Source organism: Mustela erminea, chromosome 6 (genome assembly GCF_009829155.1).
Source record: "Mustela erminea isolate mMusErm1 chromosome 6, mMusErm1.Pri, whole genome shotgun sequence".
In the NCBI taxonomy this organism is placed as follows: domain Eukaryota; kingdom Metazoa; phylum Chordata; class Mammalia; order Carnivora; family Mustelidae; genus Mustela; species Mustela erminea.
In genome coordinates, this window is record NC_045619.1 from 63,032,488 (window position 1) to 63,049,334 (window position 16,847).

General features: G+C 32.4%; 1 protein-coding gene across 2 annotated transcripts in view; it reads right to left on the bottom strand.

The window, feature by feature from the left end:
- Positions 1-3,473: 3,473 nt before the first annotated feature.
- Positions 3,474-16,847, bottom strand: part of SLCO1A2 (solute carrier organic anion transporter family member 1A2) — a 44,253-nt gene continuing 30,879 nt past the window's right edge. For both annotated transcript variants that reach the window (XM_032347494.1, XM_032347493.1), the window contains exons 13-15: positions 11,105-11,169; positions 10,426-10,543; positions 3,474-4,388 (exon numbers count right to left, since the gene is read on the bottom strand). In XM_032347494.1, coding sequence (XP_032203385.1) covers positions 4,169-4,388; positions 10,426-10,543; positions 11,105-11,169 — 403 coding nt within the window. In that variant the 3' untranslated portion in view covers positions 3,474-4,168. The remainder of the gene's footprint in view (positions 4,389-10,425; positions 10,544-11,104; positions 11,170-16,847) is intronic.

Consider the following 16,847-nt stretch of genomic DNA (forward strand, 5'->3'; position numbering starts at 1 on the left):
CTCCAAATCACTAATTCATTCCTGTTTCTTCCAGCCTGCTGTTGATTGCATCAAGCCTGTTTCCAATCTTGTCTATTACATTCTTCATCTCTGATTGATTCTTTTTAAACTGTTTTATCTCTGTTGTAAGGGTCTTACTGATGTCTTCTGTTTTTTTCTCTAGCCAAGTGATTATCCTTATGATTATTTCTTTGGATTCCCCATCAGGCTCATTACTTATATCTGTTTCACTTAGATCTCTGACCATGGCCTTATCTTGTTCTTTCATTTGGGATAAAATCTTCTGTCTTTGCATTTTGTCTAAGTCTCTGCCTTATTCTTTGCATTTGAAAGCCAATTATGTCTCCTGCTTCTGAAAGTAATGGCCTCATGAAGAGGTCATGAGGTTCCCAGAGCCTGGTGCCTTGGGAAGTGTCTCAGGTATGTGCTGCATATGCTCTGCTCTTGTGTTTTGGCTGCTCTATCCTTCCAGCCATTTTGCAGAGGATCTCTTTGCCTGTTGTGGGCCATTTTTGGTCCCTCGCCAGAATGTGGCCAGTTTTAACTAGGTATGCTCTGGTCTGCTTGTGAAATGAGACCTGAACTAACTCCACTAGAACTGGGGCCTTGCAGAATTCTTGTCAGGTGACATAATGTGAGCATGATTTTGTGCTTATCTTCTCGGGGGTGGGAGGACTGCTGCTCCAGGACTGAGGCAAGCTTGACTGAGAAGGGCATTCCTTTCAGAGTGCAGGGGGGTGGGGCTTGATGTTAACACATGCAGCAGTGAATGTTCCTGCTGTAACAACACAGGTGGTTCTGTGTTTATGCTGAGGGGTGGGGGAGGGAAATGGTACCAGTCAGCACCTTTGTTTCCAGAAAGGCAACTCCATGAATGTTGCCTCTCAGGGACAGCCTCTGAGAAGAGTAAATCATCTTCCTGCTGTGTACAACAGGTGCTCTTTGGATCACTGTTTCTGCACTGTCTGCCCAAGTACTGTTTTCCTACCTCCTCTCTAGGAGCAGTGCAGTGCCCTCAGGGCTCTATCCTAGCCAAACCCATTGACCTTTAAAGCTCCAGTTGTCAAGCCCTTCTGGTTGCAAAAACTCAGAAAATTTAGCCTCATTTTCCAAGCCAATGACTTTGGGAAAGCATTTTCCTTGTGCAACCATCCCCCTGTTCACTCCTCTCAATCTTGCCCTTCTCTGAGATGATGGCTCCTTATCCCTCTGCAGCAACTGGCATCTGTTTCTTCCCTGAACTCCATCTCTACACTTTCTACTGTCTTTAATGTGGCCTCTTCTCTCCCTTTAGTTGTGGAATTTGTTCTGTTTGTGTTCAGGCTAATTTCTGGGTTATTTAGGATGAATTGATAGTTATCTAGCTGTGTTCATGGGATAAGATGGGCCAAGGGTTTTCTCCTCTGCCACCATCTTCCTCTCCCCCCAAAAGCTTCTTATGTAGTACTGTTTCCTTTTTCTCACAAGTCTCTGGAAATAGGGTAAGTCCTTGTTCCTTCTTTTAGCTTCCAGGTGATTCTTCCCACTTCCTCCCTTCCAACTCCAGATTTCCTGTCATCAGACTCTAACACTCAACTATAAACACTGAACTATACCTCCCTGCTGCAATAACACCTACCCTGATTGACATTCCTCATTTCCAATGATTAGCTCTTCTCACTTGTTTCAACAATACTCCTTCCTGTCTTGAATCATGGTTATTTTTAGTATAACCAGCAATGAAATCTCAAACTCCACAAGTCCAAAACTTAACTCTTATAGACTGCCTTACCCAGTCTTTCTCCTTTTCTCCTCTCAATTTCTTTCTTCTCATATGACACATCTAATCATTCAGGAAATTACATTATTCTTCAAAACATCTTTAGGCAGTCTTTCAATTAACTGGTCTATTTTCTGTGCAACTACCAATTTTTCTGGTGGCATTTGAACTTGCAACTCAGAGGCTCCACCTACATCCCAGGCTCCTTGTGACTGCATTCTAGATTACACCCTCTTCCACTCTTCTATTTCTGGAGGAAGTCACATTCCCTTTATATTATACTATATATAAACATAGTATATTGCTATCCATTTCTCCCACCCTCCCTTCCTGTAATCTCCTCACCATTATGGATTTATATAATTATTTATGTATTGAATATTATCTGAGTGGGATGGAAATAAGGAGATAAAATAAGAATAAGATAAATATGGTTCCTTATTCTACTCTCTTGAACCAGAAACTCCATATCATCAATAGGGCCTCTTGTCTTTTAAAAGTCTTTAATCTTTAATGGACACATGAAAAAGTATTAATCATCATCAGCCATCAGGGAAATTCAAATCAAAATTCCATTGAAATACCAGCTTACACCAGTTAGAATGGCAAAAATAGACAAGGCAAGAAACAACAAATGTTGGAGAAGTTGTGGAGAAAGGGAAACCCTCTTACACTGTTGCTGGGAATGCAAGTTAGTGCAGCCACTTTGGAAAACAGAGTGGAAGTTCCTCAAAAAATTAAAAATAGAGCTACCCTATGACCCAACAATTGCACTAGTTGGTGTTTACCCCAAAGATACAGATGTAGTGAAAAGGGCCATATGTGCCCCCAATGTTCATAGCAGTGATTCCACAACAGCCAAAATGTGGAAAGAACCAAGATGTTCTTCAACAGATGAATGGATAAAGAAGATGTGGTCCATATACACAATGGAATATTACTCAGCCATCAGAAAGGCTGAATACCCAATTTTTGCATCAACTTGGATGGGACTGGAGGAGATTAGGCTAAGAAGTAAGTTAAGCAGATAAAGTCAATTATCATATAGTTCAGTTATCTGTGGAACATAAGGAATAGCATGGAGGACATTAGGAGAAGGGAAAAATAAAAGGGGAGAAATCAGAGTGGTAGATGAACCATGAGAGACTATGAACTCCAGGAAACAAACAGAGAGTTTTAGAAGGGAGGGGTAGGTGAGGGGATGGGTATGTCTGTTGATGGGTATTAAGGAGGGCACAGATTGCATGGAGCACTGGGTGTTATATGCAAACAATGAATCATGGAATACTACATCAAAAACTGATGATGTACTGTATGGTGGCTAACATAACACAATAAAAAAAAAAGAAAAAAAAAGAGAAAAGTCTTTCATTCTTTTATTATAACCATAAATGGCAAAATAATAATATCAGTAGATTTAGTTTTAAATGTGTATCTTGAATTTTATTAACCCAATTTCATAACAGAAGCTACTTTTTAAAGGCATCATTCTCTAAGATGAATTATGGAAAATTATATTGTGTTCTAACTTTGGACACCATGGATAGGATAAACATTGATTTCAGAAGGTCTCCTGAATTTGGGAAAAGTTCCCTCAACGATGCCTGATACTAAAGAGTTTTTCTAATATCATCCTTTCATCCTTTGACTCAGACACTTGTTTTTCAGAGTTTAGTCACCAGGTTTGAATTGCTTAAAAAAAAAAATCCAACAATCTTTGCTACATGATTTTTAATAACCTGACTTAGTTTTTCAGTATTCTGAACAAAATGGGCAAATATAGGGCTTGAGTAATAAAGCTGGGAACAAATTGTGAGCAAGTGATGGCTTATTAATGAGTAATTGATTTTAAAACAATCATGTCTGAAAGCAATAGGGAAAGTTAAAGAATATTTCCTAGAATTAGAAGGTGTGGGCTTCTTTCATACAAAAGTGATACATTTGAATAAAATAAATATTCATGTAAGCAAGATAAGAATTTTAGTCTCTAAATAACCTCAGTATCAATCAGAAGTTCAATGGAATTAAATAGATGTTTATAATAGGAAATTTTTAGAATCATTTGGAAAAGGCGATATGGGAAATATACTCTCATTTCACATGAGTTTAAAGAGAAATTGCTATTTTCACATAAAAAATAAAGCTGGCTCTAATATGCTGTTTTGAAAATTATTATAAGTGTCCCCTCTGAGAAAAATCTCAAGTGTCATGGATGCCTCAGAAATACCATCATTGAACATTTTTTTTTATCTTGAGCAAAAACAACAACATCATCAACAACAACAAAAGACACCAAAACTTGAGGCTCATATAGATAAGAAAAAGTTACCCTCTGTATCCCTATTGATTTTAAAAACAATTAAGTTGTAGTGAATTCTCCAACTCTGGGAAAAATGATATAATAGTGCATCACAGTTTAGTTTTCAGTTCATCATCATTCAAGACTTTGGAATTTTGGTGCATATCTTTGCAGTCATTTTCCTTCCCTGCAACTTTTGCCTCTATAAGCACAGTTCCTGAAGAGACATTTTCACCAGGTAGACGACGTTTCTTCAAAGTAATTAGGATTAAAAAGGCTGGAATATAGCTTATTCCTCTTAGAGCTGATGGCAAACCAAGATAGATGTATCTATCAAAAAAATGTTAAAACATATTAAATCTTACATAGTGTGGTGAGTACAAGCTAGTATTGCATATATTTAATTATTAATATTTCATTCCCATGAGGACAATAACAGCTAATTATTTTGTACGTCAATTTTATATAAGCAACTTTTTTTTTTTTTAACTCATTCTAATGTTTGTTAAACTTTATTTTTTGGAATTTTTCATCCAGAAAATTCACACTTATTTTCTTCTTTTCTAATCTTTTAGGTATTTAAAATCTTTTTACATTAAATTGAACCTCTAATTTAAATGTAATACTGACAGCGATAGCAGTTTTATTCCAATATCTAATTAAGAATGCTCCCAAAGAAATCATCATCAATTGTGATTTCTACTCTGTGGGGTTTTTTGATGACCTTAATCAAGTTAAGGAACTTCCTCTTCTATTCTGAATTTGCTCAAAGTTTTAATTATGAATATGTAAAGTATCACCAAATTATTTTTCTGCATATAGTTAGCAGAATATCAAAGATCTCACCCCCATTACTGTGTTAATCTATTTGGTTAATAGATTTTTCTCATATTGAACCATCCTTGAATATCTAATATAAACTCTATTAGTGAGTGTTTTATACATTAGATTTGATTTGTTCATTTCTTATTTAGAATATTTGCATGCATAGTTATAAGTAAAATTAGCCTGAACTTTTTTCTTTTTACCGAACTTGTCTAATGTGAATATCAAGATTGTACTACTTCTGTAAATGAATTGGAAAATTTTCTCTTTTTTTCCATTTCTTAGAATAACTTGTTTTATGCAGAAATCATTGGTTCATTGAAAGTTTGTAAAACTTGCCTTAAAAGAATCTGGACTTGGTGCCTTAGGAGAATGGGAATTTTCAACTGATTCATGTTTTTAAATAGCTATGAAAAATATTCATGTTTTCTATATATTTATAGTAAAATTTTGTAAGGTATACTCATCTAGAAAACTCTCTACTTAATGTTTCTGAACTGCTGTATCTATCCTTTTATATTCTTCTTAGTGTTTATTTGTGTCTCCTCTCTGTTTGTCTTCCCAGATAACTGTTATTATTATATTTTAATCTTTTCAAAAAACAGTGTTTTACTTTTTATGACCTCTATGGTATATAGTCTATTAATTTTACCATCTTTTAGTTTCATCTTTTTACTTCTAAAATATTCTTATGAAACACTTCAAGAATGCAGACAAAATAAATTAACTAATATTTTTGTACTTACCACCCAGTTTTTCAAAATGATTAAATTTTTCCATTTTTGTTTCAGGCCAATTCAAAAGAAAACATTAATATATTAAAATCCCATGTGTGGCCCTATGATATTATCTTCTAGCCCTCCTTGTTGTAAGACTATGTTGAATGTTATGGATTTTCTTTCTAGTTTATTTTTATAGTTTTACAAAGTATATATTAATAACATATATAATTTATATGTTTTTACATTTTAAATAATTGGCATATGCTATACTTTTTATTTTGAAAATTTCTCTTAGCCCCTGATTTTAAAATAATGCTCATATGCACAGTTCTACAGTTCTACTTTTTTTTTTTTTTGCACCACATTTCAATTTGTGAACATGCCACAATTTATTAATCCAGGTCTATATTGGACACTTATATTATTTAACTTTTTTCTAATATCAACAATACTGCAATAAAACTTTTATGTCTCCTTGTGTACATGAACAAGAGTTTCTCTAAAATATGTCTCAGGGTTGTAGAGTACACAATTTAGTAGATATTGTCCAAAAGTTTTCTTCATTAGTTTTTACTCATTACCAACATTCCTCATTATCAACAGTGTCTTCTATTATAAAGAAATTTAAAAATTTATAGTCACATTTGCTCATTTCTTGCTATGTGGCTTGTGTTTTTGACTCAAACCCAAAGAAATAAGGATCAGAGATATTAAGCTCTATTGTTGCTGGTACCTATCTGCTATTGGTCTAATTGTTATTTCTTTGTAAGCCATCTATTTATTTCATAACAGGTTCTTTCTATTTATCTTGAAAGTTTGTAATTTTACTCTAGTATGTCCATTTATATTTATTCTATTCTATTCATATTTCATCTTTGATATGAAAATTCATGTCTCAAATACCAGGAAATTCTAAGCCATAAATTCTTATATCTGACACTTCCTCCATTCTCTTCCTAGAATTTTTTTTTTGAGGTGTATACTTTGTTAGTTGATCTTTAATATTATATTAAATATTATTTAATATTATCATTTTTGTTGAATCAGTTTAGGTTATTGATTTACATTCTGGGTAATTATATTTTTCAGTTTGCCAATTCTCATTTTAATTAGGTTGGCTTGAAATTTATTACATACTTAGGATTCCTTTTATTATCTCAATGTTATACATTTATTCTTTAGTATTTCCAAGAGTTCTTTTGGTATTCTCCTTTCTGCTTGATTTTTCTTATAATTTGTTATTCATTTTTAATGGACATTATGTCATTTATTTACTATTTTTAAACCTATTGTGCTGGTTAAGCATACTTAAAGTCTTTATCAGATTATATAATTTAAAACAGATTAAATTATATTAAATTTAATCTGGAATGAAGCCATGTTTTATCTGGTAATTAATGTGCTTTTTTTTTTACCATTAGATTTGTTCATGTGTTTTTAAGTTTTAGCTGGCAAAACTAAACAATTTTGAGTATTTTGTTGTTGCTGCTGACCGTCTGGTGTTCTTTCACTATATTTATTTTTCCAAAATCTCTTTTACAAAGAGGTTTGTATTAGTTTCCTAGGGCTGCCATAACAAAGCACCACAAACTTGATGGCTTAAAACAAAGTTATTCTTTCACAATTCTGAAGGTTTGAAATTAGAAGTCAAGGTGTTGGCAGGGCCAGGCTTCCTCTGCAGGCTCCAGGAAAGAACCCCTTCTTGACTCTTCTTAGCTGCTGGTAATTGCCAGCAATCCTTAGCATTCCTTGGTTTGTAGATGCAACACTGAAATGTCTACCTCTGTCTCCATGGTATTCTTCCTGTATATCTGTGTCCTTGTGCCTCTTTTCCTCTTCTTATAAGGACCCTGATGATTGGAATTAGGACCCACTCTAACCCATATGACGTTATTTTAATTTCACTAATTCAAAGACTTATTTCCATATAAAATCATATACTGAGACTATGAGTAGATGTGAAATTTTGAGGGACACTACTCAGCTCAGTCCAAGGGTGTTGAATACCACCTCATGGATTACAACATTGAATCTGGATCTAATCTCTTGTCTCTTTTGAAGAGCTTTATTGTTTCTGGAAGCCGATCATCTAGAAACCACTGTACATTTCTAGGTTTAGAGGTTTTGCATTCAGCCTTTGTGCTCAGCTCTATTTAAGCCTTTATGTTTCTGTTCAGTTTTTAGTTCAGGAAAACTGAATGTCCAGAATGATGTTTACATAATCTTTGAAACCAGATATATCCCTTTGGAATTCAAGAGATATATTGTACCTATTGTTTTTATTTGAAACAGGAAATATATCAATACATAACTTAATGAATTATTTATCAGATTTTTTTACTTTATTCAAACTTGCATTGTCCTTTTTCTAAATTCTGAGTTCACTAATTTCCCGTCTTTTTAAAAAACATGTATACATTTAAATTTATAAATAAACTTTTGAGTACTGGTTTAGCCTTGTTCCAGAGGTTTTCCTATTCAATGATTTCACTGACATAGAGTTTTTATTCCTTCATTATTTTTTATAAATTATTTATTCTTTAACCTATAATTAATTTCATATGTAAGATTTTGGCAACATTTTATCATTTCTAATTGCATTGCATTATGGGCAGAAAATAGTGGTTACATGGTTTCAACACTTTTTTTTTTTTTAACTTTGTGGCATTAGACTTAGTTGTAATAAATGTTTATTATAGGCTGGAGAAAATATTCTCAATTTTCAATGGAAAATATATTCCATTGGTTGAGCTTTTTAAAAATTGATATATATCTACTAGATGATTCTTGTACAGTTTGGCGGTTCACACTTTTCTCTATCCTAAATAATTTTTGTCTATATTTTATATTCACTTGTTGGGAATGTTTATTGAAATTTTCCATTCTGATTTATATTTCTTCCTGTAATTTTGTGAGCTTTTTGTTTTATATGTTTTGAGATTAAGTTGATAGATATATATGGGTTGATTACTGGTATATATTATTGATAAAGTGTTACTTTTATTATGAAGTAATATTCTTCTTTAACCCTATTAATCTTTTTCACTTTTTTTAAATTTTTCATTTTTTTAAAGTAGGCTCCACACCCAGCATGGAACCCAATTCAGGGCTTGAATTCATGACCCTGAGATAAAGACCTGAACCAAAATCAAGAGTTGGATCCTTAACCAACAGAACCACCCAGGTACCCCAATCCTTTTCATTTTAAATTCTATTTTATCTCAGACTCATTAATATAACTACAGGAATTTGATTTAATACCTGCTTGGTATATCTTTTCTGACCTTTATCTTGAACATTCCTCACATATATTTTTTAGGTTGTGTCTTGTAAATAACATATAGCTAGAATTTTGAAAACACTGAAACTCACGTGAAAGTCAGTATCTTTTAAGAAGCAAGTTCATTTGCTTTACATTTATTGTTAAATCTGATATATTTAGGTTTATTTTTTTAATTTATTTTGTATGCTTTTATTTTTCTATTTCTTAGTTCCATTGAATTTTCCTTAATCCTTTCCTTCCTTTCTAAGTAGCTTAGAATAAATGTAAGTGGCTATCCTTATATCCTTACATTTTTGGTAAAATTTAATCAGTACTTCTGTTCTTAAGAACTACAAAAGAGTTCTAGATTTTACCTGGATTTTGAGCTAACAAGTTAGTCTGCCCCAGTTGCATGGATGCTGATTCAAGATACAAGATTTCCAGGTCAGAGACACAGGACTTTTTTACTCACAGTACAACAATCAACAAAAGCTGCAAATTCAGGTTGGTTTTCCTTAACCTTCAAGTCCAAAAGGAATCACACAGTGAGAGACCACATGGATTTTGTGCACACAGTAGGTTTGGATCATGGCTAAGGATCCCTAAGTTAAGGAAATCCCATTCTTTGAAGTGGGCTACAAGCAAATCTGCCAACCTTTACCCTAGAAAGAGTTAATATTTTTATCATCTTAGACAGCAAACTCTGTTCTATAGAAAATAAACCTCACTTATATCTTCCAAGGTCATTTATTACTCAAACATCCTTGAGAAGATAGTCCACAGCAGAAGCCTCTGCTAACAAGATATGCAGAAATGTAAAAGAGACCCATGGAGAACTGTCTACCAACAATGCCCACCTCCTATTTCTAAGCAATATTAACATCTGGTGAATGTTCTCATGAGTACACTTTATCGGCTACTCTAATTAACCTCACAGAGTTTGGTACCAAATATAATTATTTTGTCTGAGATAGCATTTAATTAAGGCTGCTATCAACAGGAATCCTGGCAGCAGGCTTAGGCCAATCTACATTAGGGGACTTCGGGGTTTCTCAACTGTGAAGCAAACATATTCTGTGCACAGTTTGTGCCTGGGCCCACCTCTACTCTACCCCTGCAGAGCTTCAGGGGAACAGAGAACTGATGAAAACGTGAGTCTCATGCTGTCTGCACCCTTCACAGTTCTTCACATAGATCCTTTTACTAATCAACATAAGACCTTAGAGAGTTTTAAAGAATGCTACATTGTTTTTTAGTAAATGAAAACGTTTTAGAACTGCCCTGTCAAGAGAAATTAATACAAATTTAACAGTTCAGGTCTCCAAATGAAAAAGAAATATGAAAATAGAGCAAAATGGAAGTGTTTGTTAAAAAACACACTAACATTATTTTGAGTTTTGTTTAAAATCAGACTCATAATAACAAAAGAATATATATTCTGGAAACACAACCAAAAGTAGTCTAGTATCTGACAAAGAAAATGTTACACATAAATGGTACTATTTTATGTACAGTCTGCGACTAGAAAACAATTCTTCAAAAAATTTATTATCTTTACCTGAAGTTGGTAGAATCATATATCCTGCATGCCCCTGACTCACCACATTTCAAAATTCCCCAATGTAAACATGTGGAATCCACTAAAGCTCCAAAATATATAGGTGCAGGAATTCCAGCTACAATTGAAGAGAGGAGAAGGAAAAATCCATCAACAAGGAAAGAATTAAGGCACATTATTTTGTTTGGAAACATTTTAATTTTCTCTATTTGTAGAACCAATAAAATTTAACAAAATATGAATAGAATGTTCTGTTTTATTTTTAGAAATCAGAAAGTACTTTTGTTATAAAGTTTCTAAATTATAAAAGATAAGTAATATAATATATAAATGCAGCATAAAATTATTGATGTAGAAAAACATTGAATTAAGGATTCTTTATATTATTTTTTTCCTGTAGTGTTTTGAACCAATCATGTATACATTTTACTTCAACAAGGCATTTTTGTTCATTTGCTTTTCAAATCTTCTAATAGATGAAAAATAGAATTAAGTTCAGATAGATCTTTTTCAAGTAAAAGGGAGAGCTTCTCCATGTCTTATTGTACCACATTCTCATATAAATTATAAAGTGCTGCAAGCAGAAGAGATATTTGCTAGACTATTACTCTGGGAGAATAATTTCATTTACTTAGTATTTAATAATGGTCTGATGCTGGAAAAAAGAATGATTTTTTACCAAATACTCTTGTGCAAAATGTATGTAACCCCACACCAAGAGACTTCTCTTCAGGCTTGATGCACCTAAAACCAAGTAAATACACAAATAAAATAGAAGTAGAGATTTGAATACTCTCATAGTTTTTTTTTTTTAACTCTTTGTATGCTGGTAACACACTGGGCACTAGAAAATTGTTTTGCATGCTCAGGTCTTGGTTATTCAAGAATAATTATCCAGTATATAGCCTACGGAGGACCTCTACTTCTGGTCCTTGGCATTTTACCCATCATTTTTTGCTCATTCATTTCTATCAGAGAGTTATCAAAGAAGAAAATATTTCATATCAATTTGTACGCCAATATCCACTTATTGACATGGCAGTTCTTCTTTAAACCTTCAGACTAAAACCAAAACTATGCAACCCTCACTGTATTTAAGTCATTTGTATTGACAAAATACAGAAAAGCCAAGAATTTGTATAAGTAAATGTAAGGCAGAACGAAAGCAGAAATAAAAATTTTCAAAGGAATATAACAAAGAAATCCAAAGCAGACATATTTTATGTGATTTGGTACTGTTTCGAGTCACACAGATCTCTCCATTTTCTTCAAAAGTTCCACCACTTTTGCACTGTTGCCTGAAATTCCTATATGTAGAAATGGAGACTATAATTCCCCAGTGGCCCTTTTTGTGTCTCACTCACTCCAGCATCAACATGGCTAACTCCCCAGAGAATTCACTTAGAGAAGTCCACTGCATTCCCTTCCCTTCCCTGATTAACTTGAAGCTGAGTAAATAAAATCTATTTTCTTCACAAGGCATACAATACATTTTTACCAAAAATGTCATCTTACTGGCATTTTCTCAATGTAAGTATTTTACTAAATTTGAAAAATCTCATAGTTTGACCTAGAAATTATCTTCCTGACATATAGGTTACTTAGACAACATCAATGATTTATTCAGAAGGCAGTTAACAAAGCCAGGAAACCTAGCATGATCCCCTTAGTCCCACGGTTTCCATTTAATACAGAAAATAGGGCATTTAAATTTTACTGAAAATTTTTTCCTTCCCCTCTATCTCTAATATAGCTCTTAATGATCTCACAGAAGCATGAAATACTAATAACAAAAAAGTTATTTAAACTGTTGGAACAGTTTAAATTGTTCTATGAACACTATCATTGATTTGTGTTGATAATAACATAGTGTTATTGTAATCACTTTCATTGATTGGTGTTGGTAATTTCTAGAATTCAAGAATTGGAAAATTAGCATGCAAATCATGCAAAAATGCTGAGAGAAATTGAAATCATTCTTTAAACTGTCAGATAGCATTGATGTTGTGCCCCTTTACCATCAAGGTAGGAGATCCAGGGAAATTCCACAAAAATAGAGACAAACACAAGTAAATTAATAAAAACCTGGGGGTTAAATTCTACAATATGGTTCTGGCAAGAGATGGGGGAAGAAAATAGAGACATGAAGAGAACCTGATTAGGTACTTGTTTTATTAGGGAGTAGATACTAATACTAAAAAGTTTTGAAGTTGATAAGTAAAACATTAATGTAGTTAAGAATTTCAATAATCAGGTTTAACCATTTGAAAGATACAGCTTTCAAAGCAGTAGCAGAACATCCAAAATACACAGTAGTTCCCCCTTATCTGTGGTTTCACTTTCTGTGGTTTGAGTCACCCACAGCCAACCGCAGTCTAGAAGCAGATGGTCCATGAACTGGAAGATCAAAAGCAGCTGAATGTTACAGTCCCTGTATCACAGGGCTTATGTCATTCACCTCCTTTCATCTCATGTGGGCATTTTATCATCTCATATCATCACAGCAGGAAAAAGGGTGAGTACAGAGGCACCTGGGTGGCTCAGTTGGTTAACCGTCTGCCACAGGACAGGTCATGATCCCAGGATTCTGAGATCAAGCCCTGCATTGGGCTCCTTCCTCAGCTGGGAGCCTGCTTCTCCCTCTCCCTCTGCCTGCCACTTCCCCCACTTGTGCTCTCTCTCTCTCTTTGTCAAATAAATAAAATCTAAAAAAAAAAAAAAGGGGTGAATACAGCACAATGATATATTATAATAGTGAGATAGACCACATGCACTTAACTTCCATTGTTGGAATTATTCTATTTCATTATTAGTTATTATTGTTAATTTCTTGCTGTACCTAGTTTATAAGTTAGATTTTATCATGATTATGTATATATAGGAAAAACAATATGTTTAGGGTTTGGTACTATCCATGGTTTCAGGCATCCACTGGGGATCTTAAAATATATCCCTTGCAGATAAGGAGTTCCACTGTACAATGGAAAGCAAAAAAAGAAGCAAAAAGAAAGTAAAATCAATAGACTGCATTAAGTAAAATAGTAAAAAGAGCTTTGCCACAATAATTATAAAAAAACATAAATGGGTTAAGTGTACCAATTTTAGATGATAAAATCATACCTACAGATTATCTATGAAGCATAAAGGAAGACTGAAGACTGGAAATAAAGGGAAAGGAAAAGATGTAACAGGAACAATGAACCAAAAGAAAGCGAGAACTGCAATTTTAATAAGAAGCAAAGTATAATTCCTTGAAAGAAATAGCTAAAAGATAAAGAGAATTAAGTAATGCTAATGGTAGAAGTACAATGACCAAAAGCATATAATCCTATAATATAACCTCCAAATACTAAATTAAAAAAAAAAACAAAAACAGGTGATGGGTATTAAGGAGGGCACATGTTGTGATGAGCGCTGGGTGTTATATGCAACTAATGAATTGTTGAAATCTGTATCAAAAACTAATGATGTACTATATGTTGGCTAACTGAACATAATTTTAAAAAACTGACAGAACTATAGTAAGAAATATATCAGCAATATTTAGAGATTTAAACACCTATCTCTGAAAAACTGATGAATTACATTTACAAAATTTCAATAATAAAGTACTTCAAAAGATCTGAGAGCTGTATACTCAAAATGCAGAAGTTACCTATTCTTTTCAGAAAAACGTTAAGTACTCAAAAAATGCACTAGGCCCCAAAGAAAGCCTTGACATCCACCTTCCCAACCTGTAATCTTTCAGATTATGTTCTCTGAACATAAAAATGAAATAATAATAAACGTATATCTATAGAAAGTTTCAATCAATATGAAAATTATATAACATGTTAATAAATAAGCTTTGGTCTGGTGGGGCAACTCATAACAGAAATTGCAAAATAGTTCAAAATAAACTTCAAAGAAAATACTAATTGAGGCACAAATAAGTAATAGTTGGGAAGAAATGTATAGTTTCATCTATAGTAGTCAAAATGAACAAATGATCTAAGTATTAAACTCAAATAGTTAGATAAAGAACAACAGAAAAGGCCTAAAAGAAAAAAAAATTAAAAGAGCAGAAATACATGAAATAAAGATTAACAAAATGAGAACTGATTCTTTAAAGGAAAAAAAATAAAACATATGCCTCTGGCAACAATGATCAAGAAAAAAATGATGAAGGAACAAAAAAAATACGTAAGAAAAAAGAGTAAACCTTTCAGATATAGCAGAGAATATCAGAATGATAAAAGAACATTGTAAACACTTATTCACTAACAAACATACAGCAGGTATAAGTAGAAATGGAAAATGTGAATATACACTAACATTGAAAAAGTGGAAATAATAATCAAATATCACTGTCCAAATGAGCCCAAAGTATAAATATTTTTACAGGTGGATGTATGTAACTTTCAACAGATAGATATTTAATATAAGTAGTTCCAGAAATTAAAAAAAAAGAAAATTTATAAATTCATTTTGTGGGGTCTCAAATGATTCCAAAGCAGAACAAGAATAAAAAAATAGTAGGTCTATTTTACTTATCAAGATAGATATAGAAATTTTAATAAAATATTGTTTAAACAAACCAAATCATATATAAAAATATACCATAACTATGGTTATTCTCATCCATGCAATCAGTTTAACATAAAAAACTGTTTTATTTTACTACACTAAAAATAGTGAGTAGAAAAATTTTAGAATCATAGATGCAGAAAAATACAATTAATAAAGTTTTGTGCCCATTTCATTATTAAAGACTTAGAAACTAGATGAAAACTATATACTGAAAATCTACAAGTATCATAATGGAAAATTTATGTCGTTTCCATTAAGATTAAAATACTCACTATCACCACTCTCACTACAATCACCACTATCATTTAACATAATTTTGGAGGTCCAAGTTGATGATAAGAAAATTTAAAAAGCCTAAGATGTGTAAAGGTTTAGAAGTGAAGAGATACAACTCTCCACATTTGTACACCTTTCTATATAGAAAGCCTAACAAAATCAAAAAATTATTATAATAAGAAAAACTAAATTAAAAACTAAACTTTAAAAAATTAACAGCATCCATCTAAATTAACAATAACCAACTAGAAAATATAAGAGAAAATAGGGCCAATTATAATCACAAATAAATACATACCAGTATGTATTCATACAAACATCCATATCCATGTGTAGATATATGTGGATATGTATATGTTTATAATTGTGAATGATATAATCTTGTATATATGTATATATTTGGATATATGTGTGTGTATGGTATTTATAGAAGAAAATTTAAATAAATGGAAAAATATTCACAAAAGATATTTCACAAAAATTTGATGCCAGATTTTCTCCAGTTAATCTATGGAGTCCACACAAACTTCATCAAAATTCCTATGTGAGTATAAAGATCCATACATCAGTAGCTAAATCAATTTGTGAAGAAAAAAAAAGAAAGAGTAAAGATGACAGTTGTGGGTGGGTGAGGAAGAGTTACCATATGAGATATTAACATACACAATATCAAAGTAATAAAATCAATATGGTACCAGTATGAGAGCAGACAAAACTGTGGAAAAGGAATAAAAGTGAAAAATAGCCTCATGTAATATTAACACATGAGATATGATAAAGGTGGTACCACAAATCAATAGAGAAGGGACCTCTTATTTATACTGATATTGGGAAAACTACTTTATTATATGGAGAAAAAATAACACTGAACATCTGTCCCCCTTGTACCACACATAAAAATAGACTTGCAGGGGTTTAAAGAACCATATTGAAAAGGTGAAACTATAAATATTAGGATAAAATTTAGGTTAATATTTTTATAAATTAGGAATGAAAAAACACTTTTAAAATATGACTCCCCAACATAAAAATCCTAAGGCAAGAAATTTCAGTATGATAAATTTCAGTATGATAAAATTTAGGATTTAATTTCATAAAAGATACTGTGGAGAAATTAAAGATGAGAGACTAAGAGATAAAATTGTATCCTGTAAACAATATTATATTAATATTTATAATTTAAGTGGAATCATCAAAATTGCCAAGAAAAGTGTAGGAAATATAATAGAAAATGGACAAAGAAAATCAATAAGCATCTTAAAGCAGAAGCCTAGAGCTAAAAAAAAAAAAAAAATTGACAGGATGCTTAAACACACTGAATCAGGAAATCACATATTAAAACATCAGTGAACTACCATTCTAGACCTGTTGGAGTGGTCAAAGTCCAAAAGTTAGATAATTCCAAGTGTTAGTGAGGCTGTAAGTGTAGGAACTCCTTCGCAGTAAAGGTGTGAGAATAACTCATAAGTACTAGCAGTACTTGGTGAATTTATGTATGCCTGTGCCTTATGAACCAAAACAAGATTTACAGCACAACAGCTCCTGTGTGAATATAAAAGCACATACCAACAAAAAAA